At 39.0% G+C, this 12,371-nt stretch overlaps 1 protein-coding gene across 6 annotated transcripts in view; it reads right to left on the bottom strand.

Annotated features, from left to right (window-relative positions):
- TESK2 (testis associated actin remodelling kinase 2) overlaps positions 1-12,371 on the bottom strand; it is a 154,479-nt gene that overhangs the window by 64,392 nt on the left and 77,716 nt on the right. For all 6 annotated transcript variants that reach the window (XM_019630902.1, XM_019630903.1, XM_019630907.1 and 3 more), the window contains one exon: positions 9,607-9,728. In XM_019630902.1, coding sequence (XP_019486447.1) covers positions 9,607-9,728 — 122 coding nt within the window. The remainder of the gene's footprint in view (positions 1-9,606; positions 9,729-12,371) is intronic.

Here is a 12,371-nt window from a genome sequence, read left to right as displayed (position 1 = left end):
AAAAAAAAAAAATTATAGTACTTGGCCTTTTATAAACTGCTTACACATAAACAAAGTCACTCTTTGCTTATCTGTCCTAACCTATGAAGTGTTGCACCAACAGATCCCTCCCATAACTTTTTACTATGTAAACAGATGATTCCTCATCTTAAGACAAGGTGAAAAAACCCAAAGTTCCCACCCCCCACAAAAAAAAACGTTAACCCAGAATTATCAAATTCTAAAGTTTCAGCAGATATAACATAAGAAATAGGGTATGGCTAACTCTTACTTATGTCTTTTACCTAAGTAGTACTATAGGAAAGTACAACAGTGACCAAAAGAACACACCAGTTTCTCATTAAACTTTGTTTTAATGAATCTCAAAATTCTGTGACAGACTTTTCGTCAAGTTGTTTACATTAAAAAGTACTGATTTAAAAAACAAGTAGCTTAAAAACTGCCACACACGAAAAGCCCAAGTGGTCCGCAAAACATTCTCACCTTTCCTTCTGAAGGTTTTACGATGCACTGTGATCATTAACCAGTCTTTTACTATTAAACTTAAATGGCCAATTGAGACAAACAGTTCTGAGACCGTTCTTCCACCACTGATTGAGAGACTGAGATGGCCGTTATTGTGGATAATATTCATTTAGCTTTATGAGCTTTCTGGGCGGACTTGGTGACTGTGCCAGCTCCAGCTGCCTTCTTGTCCACTGCTTTGTTGATGCCCACAGCAACTGTCTGTCTCATATCACGAACAGCAAAATGGACCAGAGGAGGACAGTCAGAAGCTCTCAACACACATGGGCTTGCTAGGAACCATGTCAATAATGGCAGCATGACCAGATTTCAAAAACTTCAGGCCATCTTCCAGTTTTTCCCCAGAATGACAAACCATCTTCTCCTTCAGCTCAGCAAATTTGCAAGCAATGTGAGCTACGTGATAATCCAGCACAGGTGTATATATCAGGCACCGATTTGGCCTGGATGGTTCAGGATAATCACCTGAGCTGTGAAGCCATATGCTTCCATTGGTGGGTCACCAGGCACATTACCATGTCGAACATCTTTGACAGACACATTCTTGACAATGAGCCCCCGTTGTCCCCAGAAAGAGACTGAAATGCTTCATAGTACATTTCAACAGACTTTACTTCAGTTGTAACACTGACTAGAGCGAAGGTGACCACCATGCTGGGTCTGAGAACACCAGTCTCCACTCAATCCACAGGAACAGTATCAATACCACCAATTGTGTAGACACCCTGAAGGGGCAGACACAAGGGCTTGCCAGTTGGATGACCTGGATGCAATCCAGGTCTTCAAGAAGCATGGTTCCACTGGCCTTGCCAGTGGTTCCAGCATGGTTTTTCCATTCCAACCAGAAATTGGCACAAATGCTAGTGTGTCAGGGTTGTAGCCAATTTTTTAATGTAGGTGCTGACTTCTTAAAGATTTCCTTGTATCTCTTCTGGTTGTAGGGCGGCTCAGTGGAATCCATTTTGTTAACAACAATAATTAGTTGTTTCACATCCAGTGTGCAAGCCAGAAAGCCATGCTCACCAGTCTGCCCATTCTTGGAAATACCTGCTTCAAAGTCACTACCAACAATCAGGACAGCACAGTCAGTCTGAGATGTGCCTGTAATCATGTTTTTGATAACGTCTCTGTGTCCTAGGGCTTCAATGATGGTCACATAATACTTGATGGTCTCGAGTTTCCACAGGGAGATAGCAATGGTGATACCATGCTCACGTTCAGCTTTCCATTTATCCAAGACTCAGGCACACTTAGAGGAGCCCTTTCCCATCTCAGCAGCCCCCTTTTCAAAATTTTCAATGGTTCTTTTGTCAATCCCACCACATTTGTAGATCAGATGACCAGTACTGGTAGACTTGCCTGAATGTACATGTTCAATGACAACAATGTTGAGGTGAGTCTTTTCCTTTCCCATTTTGGCTTCGATTTAGCAGTGGTTTTCATGACATCTGTGTTCTGGAGGCAAACCCATTGCAAAAAAGCTAAGCCACCATTTTTAAATGCTTCCCATTTATTTTGGAAGACACACATACACACACACACACACACACACACACACACACACCTCTGAGATAATATATTTTTGATACCTGATCACTTACAAATTATTCAACATTAATTCAATGTGATTTCTAACCACTAATCTGGTCCAGTCCCTAGTTAAAAAGGAAAAAACCAAAGCCCAGAGATCAAATAACTTTTCCAAGAGAACACAATTAGGAAATCATGGGGTTGTATTAAGTACATAAGAGGAATAACGGAAGATAGGGCTGGAAAAACATCAGACCTTAGCTGTCAGTCTAAAGAATTGTTTACTCAATTCTGAAATCAATGAAGCCACAAAAAGGTTTTAAAGAAATAAGCTATACAATTAGAGCTGCGGGTCAGGAAAAATGAGAAGAGAGGCAGGGGGCTAAGAGATAGGGAAAATAATTCACTCCAGGCAAAAGTGAAGAGGGCTGAACTGACAGATACCGTATTTCCCCATATATAAGACACTCCCATGTATAAGACACACCTTAATTTTGGGGCCTGAAATTTTAAAAAAATGTATTACACAAAGTTATTTAACTCAAGTTTTATTCATCATAAAAGTCATACAACTCCTCATCACTTGCGGGAAATGCAAGTAAAAAAATCTACAACCACTGTATAAAACGCACCCAGTTTTTAGACCCCAAATTTGTTGAAAAAATGGTGCGTCTTATACATGGGGAAATACGGTATAAAAGGGAAGGAACAGATATAAAAGGCTTTGAAGATTTAGAATCAAGAGCTTAGTTTCTGATTTAGACGAAATAAAAGGACAAAACTAAAGATGATTCGGGTACATTCAGAATGGGTAACTGGAAAGATAGCTATTTTAATAACTGAGGTTAAAAAAATATCCTGCCATATCCTTATAGCATTAGCTGATACTAGTCTGTTTCCTAAATATACAGTTTACTTCCTAAGGAGACTGTCTGGGAGACAATAGCCCTCTACATCTCTTGTATTCACCATGGTATGTCCTAGCACAGGGTTGGACTGAGTATGAATAATTCCAAGTAAATATTTGTAGAATTGAAAGCATATTCTCCATTTTAACAAAATGGCAATCATATTGTTGCAAATGGATTTTGAAGGAGAGCTAAAATAATTCTGAACAAAAATTAGTAGATAGGAAAATAAGTTCAGAATGTGGCCTAAAAAATAAGTTAGCATAGGAATGTGAATGAGGAGTCTAAAAGAAATATTAAATTTCTCATGGCATGAAGAATAACAAAGAAGTATGAGAACAAATCCTGGTACAGGTCCTCGTAAAGGGCATTGGGGAGTGGAAGTGAGCAGGGCATGGAATTGGGTTACAGATCTTGAGGACAAGACTTCTTGGCATAAACAACCTTATTCACAAGAGGCCCAAACAATCAGTCCCTGCACTCAACAAAGTACTTTATTGTTCCTTTTTTTCACTGATAACTTAGAGCAACTGATGATAAAACCACCAATCTTAACTGTATCCATGTATTAAAAAAATATATACACACAAACAAAATATATATACCTACTGCCTCTCGGACTTACCTTTTCCTTCTAACTGGAAATCTTAGGAGGGAGAAAGATAAAAGGAAAAGAGGAAATAAGGAGGTTGGGGTCAAAAAAGGGAGAGAATAAAACTGTAAAAGTTCAGCCCACTCACTCCTGCTGGGCACAAAACAGCTGTGCCAGCAGAGGACCAAGGCATGCCCAGAGGATTAGATGCCTAGCATCTGGCAGGTCGTGCAGATAAGCCTTCTTTCCCAAGTAGACTTTCCAAATCACAAATACAATGATTTTTCAACTTTTTCTTTGTTTTTAGGCAGGAGAACCTTTCTTGAAAACTTCATACAGAAGTCAATATAAAACAGATAAAAAGTGGAGCTGTTCTGGGTGGATAAAGAGAAGAGAACTGAAAGCTTCATCGGCTCAGCAACCTCCCTCCTGGGGTCAGCCCCACGGAGGCATGGCTGTGAAAATCCGAGAGCTGGGTCCTTCCCAATTATAATCTCAGTTTGAGGTAAAACTTTGGTTCATGCTTCTGCCTCAGCTTCTGCACCTATAAAAGAAAGCTTATACCTATAGCTTAAAAATAGACTATAAGCCATACTGACAGTCACAAAATGTTTTAATTACAAAAAAAATAATAAAGTATTAGTAAATTTCTAAGACAACTAGAAAAGCGTTTAGGAAATAAAAATTCTAAGAATTCTGAGACTGGAACATAGTCATGCTTATATTTTTTAATATTTGATATTTAAGTTTGATATTCAAGGCATCATAGGGAAGTAAATATAATAAATGTTTCTACTGTTATAGTTAGTATAGTTTTGTTACCCAGTTTTGTCCTCTAGGTAACAAAAGCCAAGAGGACTGCTTGCTCTAGGCCACTAGTTGGACAATTTCCTTTTGTTTATTCAAAATATACAACGAAAGTGAAGACACAAAAACATAAAGGATACAAACAATTAGAAGCTTCTTTTTAAAAGAAAACTATTTCCGGGCTTTTACCTGCAGTATATTTGAGACAGATGGCTTATGCAGAATTAAGTGTCATAATCAGAGTGCAAACCCACCATGGGTGACAATAATTATAATTTTCTTGTATTATATACTTGTTGTGGATTACAACAGATCCATAGGCTTTATATACTATCATTATTTCATTTGTTGGCTTATTGTGAAGATCAAGATAGAGTTAACACTACCTTTTATATATTAGAAAACTTAGCTGAGAGCAAAGAATACTACTTGTAAATGAAAAGGGAGGGGTGTGTCATTCCTGAATAATGGGGCCAAAAGAGAGAGACTAAGAAAGTAGAACAAGGAGACATCAGAATAGGAATGATATCATTGGTCTCATCACACCACATGTTTCTATGCTGAAACACATATATATTTAGCAAAACAAGAGCAAAGATATAGGTGGACTGTAGCCCGGTATTGTCCATTACAGTAACCACTAACTTCATGTGGTAATTTAAATCAAATCAAATAAAAAAATTCAGTGCCTTGTTTGTTCCAGCCACATTTCAATGCTCATTAGCCACATGTGGCTATTGGATAGCACAGATAAACATTCCCATCACTGCAGAAAGTTCTATTCAACAGCATTACTCTAGCAGAAAACCTTGAATGTATTAAAAACAGTGACACTTCATGGACGGTGTAGAGCCCTGACCACTGCACTGTATATCTGAAGCTGCCGTTGAATAATATTGTATGTCAACTATAATTTAGTATATATATAGTCACAGGATGTGGAGTACAGTATGGGGATTGGAGTCAATGGAATTGTAATAGATATGAACAATATCGGGGGTGGGAGGGCAGTGGATTGGGAGAGGGGGGTTGTCACTTTGTGAGGGGTGAAAAGTATAACTATTGCATTGTTTTGTATACCTGAAGCTAATTAAAAAATAAAAATAAATAAATAAACAATAAAAACAGTGGCAGACATTCAACTAATATTTGGTGAGTGAATAAATGATAAAAGACAGGCCTCAATAGGCCATTTAAAGAACTAGCCAGAGGAAAAGCAACTAGTATTAATAACTAACATTTACTGGGCACTTAACACAAGCCAGGTACTATTCTAGGTGCTATCCATATGTGCTAACTTATTTAATTCTCAATAACAACTCTGTGAGGTATTTACTGTCACTACCCTCATTTTATAGATGGGAAAACAAAGGATCAGCCAGATTAAGTAACTTTCCCAAGATCCAGGATTTGGATCCAGACAGCTTGATCTAGAATCTAGAGCCTTCATTTCTAATCATTATACTATACCATACTGCTTCTATTATATAACAACTATATTTTTAAAATTTTGCTGTGATGAAAGAAAATTTATTTAAAGTCAATCTTCCCATGCATTCACAAGTCAAGTTCACAGTGAAGAGAGTAAGAAAAGTGGTGAAATTAAAAAGATTGGCAGGAAATATATCAAATGTTAATACTAGTTTGATCCCTAGGTGCTGAGATTAAGGGCAATTTTTATTTTCTTGTTTTTGCTAACTCTAGTTTCTAAATGTTCCATGGTGATGATGTATCACTTCTATAATACAATAGTAACAAAAATAAAAACATTATTTTTTAAGGAAAATGAAAATATGATCAGCTTAAAAATTCCTAAGCAAAATAGCAAATCAAGACTCCTTCCATCTTACTCTCAAATACTGTAGAGGCCACCTAGCTGATCTCTTGGCCCCCAGTCTCCCCAACACTAAACCATCCTGTTTGCCATCAGTTATCCTCTGTCATACTAGTCCCTGCTCAGAATCCAATACACAGAGCATAAAATACAGTCTTCTCGGTTTTATGCAAAGCATTTCTGAATTATTTGGCTCAAGCCTACCTTTCTACCTTTATCCACCAATACCATCCTATCAAATCCTCAGTTCTTCTAGGACAAGCATGGTAGAAGAGTCCAGGCCTCAAAGTCACATACCTTAGCCAACACAATCTCTTGGCCTCAGTTCCTTCAATGGAGAATACGTAGTTGTGAAGATTAAATCTTTAAATAGGCAAAGCATCTACCATACAACAAGCTTTCAATAAATGGTTTCTCATTATTGGTATTAATAGCCAAATGGGTTTTTATTCACTGACTCCTCAAAAAGCGTTGCATTTTTAACTTACATGCTTTATTACTATTTTACTCCTTTCTGTGTTCCTTCCCTATCTTCTAGAATCCTATTAAAATTAAAATTCCAGTTCGAGTCAACCTCCTCCAAGAAAGCTTCCCTGGCTCTGCCAAGTCAATATGATCTCTCACTCCTTTGTACTTCTATAGCACTTAGAGTTTACTCTACCCAAGTGGTGTCCTAGCTGATTTTTATTAGCTCTCTTTTCTTGTATGTACGCGAAAGTCTTAGATCTCCAATTAGAGTGTAAAATCCTTACTAGCAGACATTCCATTTTATATATACCTTCATACCTTTCTGATGTCTGACACATCACCAAGCATATACTAGATGCTTGAAAAATGTGTTAATATGATTTGTGGATTGGGAAGAAAGTTATCATAATAAAAATACTGGCTGAACATTTTTGTAGTGGACCAGGAAGCCAATGATTCTATATAAAGATAAAGTTTCTAATAAGCAGTATAATCTAATTCCACCATTTACTACCACTGACCAAACATGTAAATCATACTTAAGCTATATGATTTCTCTCTAGTCCAATATAAATATCAGCAATAAATGACCCTAGGTAAATAGCACTTTTAACTTTTCAAATGGTCTTAACATAAACCCTACTGAAATATATATTGACTTAAATTGTCTTATTAGGTTTTGTGGGGGCTCAGAACAAGTCACCCCAAGATGTGCCTCTGTGGTATGCAGATTATTTTGAGCTAAAGACAACCTAGATTCTACAGGCTCAAGAGAAACTTCTGTCCCACACCCCTTTAACTACCTAGAAGAATCTGAATTAGGGGCCTTGCCCATGATAAGAAATTATCAGAGATAACTTTCTTTGACCTATGTATATGGCAGGGTGAACTACTAATTACTGAACATCTGCTCTTCTTCTTTTTTTTTAAGATTTTATTGGGGAATTGGGGGAGGGGAACAGCGCTGGGGAATCGGGGGAAAGGGAACAGACAAGTTGCTGTCCTTTTGTTCTTCAGTCTAGTTGTGGAGGATGTTGCTTCACTGGCCAATGTTGGTATTATCATTGTGCTCTTCCCGGATGAGACAGATCAGTCGCCGGCCTCTGGACGGCCACTTACAGTGGCTCTTGCAGCTCACATCGGCTGTTGGCTGTTCATGCCAGCTGCAGGCCACTCACGGTAGCTTATGGCAGCCCACCGCAGCAGGGGCTGCAGCCTACAACGTTGCCGGTAACTCACAGCAGCCCAGCTCCAGGTCGAGCTGTTGTTCATCATCTTAGCTGTAGAGGTCAGTGTCACTGGCCCTCATGTGGGATCCAAACAGGGGCCCTGCTGCTCAGAGCTGGCATCCCAAGACAGCTCTTTAAACAACGCGCCACTCGGCCGGCCCAACATCTGCTCTTCTTATCGGCCCTGCAATGACCCTCTGAAGTCCCAATGTGCCTTACTTCATCCTTAGCTCAGAATATCATGTATATCTCACTTTGCCTTTCTGTCATTGAACCTCTCATGTATGTGGGGGTCTTTGACTCTTTCATGTATGTGGGGTTCTCATGTATATATAATTAAATGTGGTTATTTTCTCTTGTTAATCTGTCTCATATAGATTTAATTATTAGACCAGCCAAAGGAACCTAAGAGGGTAAAGTTTCTTCCTCCCCCATAGTTTCATTTGGAAATATACTCACCTCATTAAAAAAATCATCATGATAATAATAATAATTAGAGTAAATTATATATAAAAATAACTCTCCTTTAAAAAAATAAACTATAGGGCCAGTCAAGTGGCTCAGTTGGTTAAGAGTGTGGAACTCTGAGCAACAAGGTTGCTGGTTCGATTCCCACACAGGCTAGAGAGCTGCACCTGAGCTGAGCTGCCGGTGAGCTGCCAATGGGCGGTCGGATGGCTCAGCTGGTGGGAGCACATGCTCCTATCAATAAGGTTGCTGGTAGGGCCGGCTGAGTGGCGCATTGGTTAAGAGCTGGCTTGGGACAACAGAGGGCCCCGGTTCAGATCCCACATATGAGGGCCAGTGACAACGCCCTTTACAGCTAAGATGCTGAACAACAGCTCAACCTGGAGCTGGGCTGCCGTGAGTTCGCTGGCGACGGCGTAGGCTGCAGCCCCTGTGGCAGTGAGTTGCCATGGGCTACCGTGTGTAGCCAGCAGCCAGCATGAGCATCCAGCAGCCGCAGTGGGCGGCCGTCCAGAAGCTGGCGACTGATCTGCATAGGCTGCAGCCCCTACTACAGTGGGTTGCCATGGGCTACCATGTGTAGCCAGCAGCCAGCCTGAGCGGCCAGCAGCCAGTGTGAGCAGCCGTCCAGAAGCTGGCAACTGATCTGCCTCGCCCGGGAAGAACACAATGATGGTGCCAACTTGGGCCAGTGAAGCAACGTCCTCCACAACTAGACTAAAGAACAAAACGACAATAACTTGTCTGCTCCCCTTCCCCCAACTCCTCAGCGCTGTTCCCATCCCCCAATTCCCCAGTTTAAAAAAAAAAAATTAAGTAAACTATGTCACCTCAAGTGAGTGCTAAAAGTTAAGGGTAGATAGTAGGGTATAATTTAATTTTAATTTTCATTCACTGATTTAATTACAATTCCTCATAAAGCAATTAAATAATTATAAAGACTACAGTATTTTCTTTTTGATAAATTACTAATTCAGCAATAGAAAACAACTGGTCTAATGAGCTGCTACTAAGAGTGAAGCAATTTGAGAGACAGAAGGAAGTTGCTTTATTAAATGCAGTTAATTACCAGAAAAGTATGTCTCAATAGGTAAAAAAAGACCTACAACACAGCTAAACCCCAGCAAGATAGATTCAGCAGGAAATCATGAATCCCTCTTTTTGGCTGTTAATGCTGTTCTAACAAGCCTCCAATAATGTTTCAGCTTTCTCACTGATCCCCAGAAGTAAAGAAAGGCCCATTACCTAAGGATGTTGGGATGGGAGAGTCTATTCATGAGCTGCACTTCCTTCAGCATGTTTGCCCGGTTACTGCTCAACGTGTTCATCTTAAGAGCCATCACCTGACCAGAAGCTCGGTGGCGTACCTGGAAAATAACACAGAACAAGAGGCTAAGGGCAGCAGCTACATATGAGGTCAAAGTCTCCACATGCAGAACATGCCATGGTGTGTTAGTGCCAGTTTAGATAAAATAGACATGATAGGGGGTGTTTTTTCTGTAAACTCTGATTACATTAGGGTCTCACTTCCATTAATGAAGATGAATTTATTTAAGTGCAAAATTGTTTCACATTAAGCTGGCCAGAAAAACATTGTTAATAACACCTCAAGAAATCATGTCTTCTTTTTTGTAGTACCCTAGAAAAAAATTGGGAACATTTATTAGGCTGTTTCCTCATGGCCAACATTGCTGAATCTTAGGACACTAACAGGAAAAAGTCCCTTTCGTAGACTTTTAAGTGTGTACAGAAGAGATATACACATAAGCCTTATATAACACTTAATGGACAATAAAAATGTCTTTATAGGACACTAAAGACACATCCTCAAAATCTCCAAGCACCATAAAATACATATCTATAAGAGAAAAAAAAAGCATTGCATGTTAAATATAGAAAAAAGTCGATGAACCTTTTAAAGCTAATGTAGTAACCCAGCCCAAAGTACCTTATAATCATTTAAACACACTCAAGTCAGATACAAAACATAAGCCACACCACACACACTATTACCCATACATACAGTGGAAAGTCCACTTCTAAAACATTCATCCTCTACAGAATTCAATCTATTTTACATGTAAAAAATTATTTCATAACTTAAATCCATACTCCACAGGTTTCAAAAATCACAATACTTTACTTGCAAGAAAATTAACTATGTTTTCACCTTCTAAATGTGGTCTCAGTAGTAGCAAAGGAAGGTCACCAGAGAAAATAGTTTTTCTTAGCCAAAACAAACTCAATTATTCACTGAGATGTGTGTTTCCTACTGAGAAATTATGAATGAGGCAATAGAAAAATAAAGTGCCAAGGACCTCATTACTTTCTGGTTTAAAAAAGTCATGTCAGATCTTGCACAAAAGGGACTTACTATGCAAAAATGTCATCATCCTATGGACCTGAAGAGTATTATTTCAGTAATGTTGTACTTGACCAATTGAAAATTCCAGTAGAAAACGACAATCTGCTTAACTCTTCAATCTCCAGAAATTCCTTGAAATGACAATAGCCCCAGAAGTTTAGCATATCATTAATACAGGACAGATATCACAGCTTATCTCAGAATTCAAAGAAACAAGGTTCAGAGTGTCCAGACAGAAGAAGAGGGAGGAAGAAGGAAAACACTCAGAGCCACAGGAACTCTGATCAGAAAAACAGAGGCAGAACATTGGCTGTCTCTCCCCTCTTCTAGATCACTTAGTGAGATTTGGAACCCAACTCTCTTCCTAGTGCATCAATGATTCTGTTGTCATGTACCTCGTGATTGATAAAAGAGAAGTGACTTTCCTTTTCAGATCCTGCATGGATAAGTTAAAAGAGACATTTATATACAAAGAACACATTGACAGTATTTTTCCAACTCTATTTACAGAAGACATCTGTGTTTTAATAAGAACTCTCCATTCTGAAAGTCACTCTTATTTTTTTTATTAGTTTCAGGTATACAAAACAATGTAATAGTTAGACATTTACACCCCTTTTTGTTTCCATCATCTGAAAACTATCACTCTGACTTTTTAACAAAACGTCTGCTTTTAAGAAAGTTTGATATTAAAACAATGTGAAATTCAGGAATAAACAATCTGTGTTTCAAACTAATCAGAAAAAACAACAAAACCCTACTTCCTTAAACAAGTGGACAAGATGATGCATATGTTCTTAACTCATTGTATTTTGGCTTTCATCTGCATAAAATATTCTTCTCCTTTCTTCTATTTAGCCCCTCAAATTCTACTTATCTTTCAAGCCACACTCAAACATCCCCTCCTCGCTGAAGCCTTCCTTGACTCTCTCTGGAAACTATTCGTGGTTTCCTTCTTTATACTACCTCAGAACAACATTCATAAACACCAGTATACCATTTATCACATAGTTCTATATGTAAATATCTCACTAGGCTATAAAGCATCTTGAGACCAGGAAGTATATTGTATTCATCTTTGTCTTACAGTGCCTAGGAGGCCTGGCACATTGTAAGGGCACAGTGAGAACAATAGCAACAGTTAAATACTTCTAATATAATTTCTAAGGGCCAGCAAATCATTTATTTATCCAGGTGATTTCTTTGGGGGTGAGGTGATGAGGAAAAGAGTGCTTTTCTTTTCTTTTTTTTTTTTCTTGGTGGCAAAGGTTGTGGGGAGGATGTAAACAGAAAGGAGTATAAGATTTTGTCAAAATTTTCTGGCGTTTACCATCTAGAAAGGGATAAACAATAAACTATATGGCTAGTCAGATTAGAAAGAGGAGAATTAAATACAGCATAAGAATTATTTATATAGGGCCAGCCGAGTGGCGCATTGGTTAAGAGCTGGCTTGGGATGCCAGAGGGCCCCGGTTCGGATCCCACATATGAGGGCTAGTGACACTGCCCTCTACAGCTAAGATGCTGAACAACAGCTCAACCTGGAGCTGGGCTGCCATGAGTCGCCGGAGACAGCGTAGGCTGCAACCCCTGCTGCAATGGGTTGCCATGGGCTACCATGTGTAGCCAGCAGCCAGAGTGAGCG

The sequence above is a fragment of the Hipposideros armiger genome, unplaced genomic scaffold, assembly GCF_001890085.2.
Source record: "Hipposideros armiger isolate ML-2016 unplaced genomic scaffold, ASM189008v1 scaffold_965, whole genome shotgun sequence".
NCBI lineage: Eukaryota > Metazoa > Chordata > Mammalia > Chiroptera > Hipposideridae > Hipposideros > Hipposideros armiger.
Note: the sequence above shows the minus strand (reverse complement) of the source record. Positions and strands in the feature narration are given on the sequence as shown.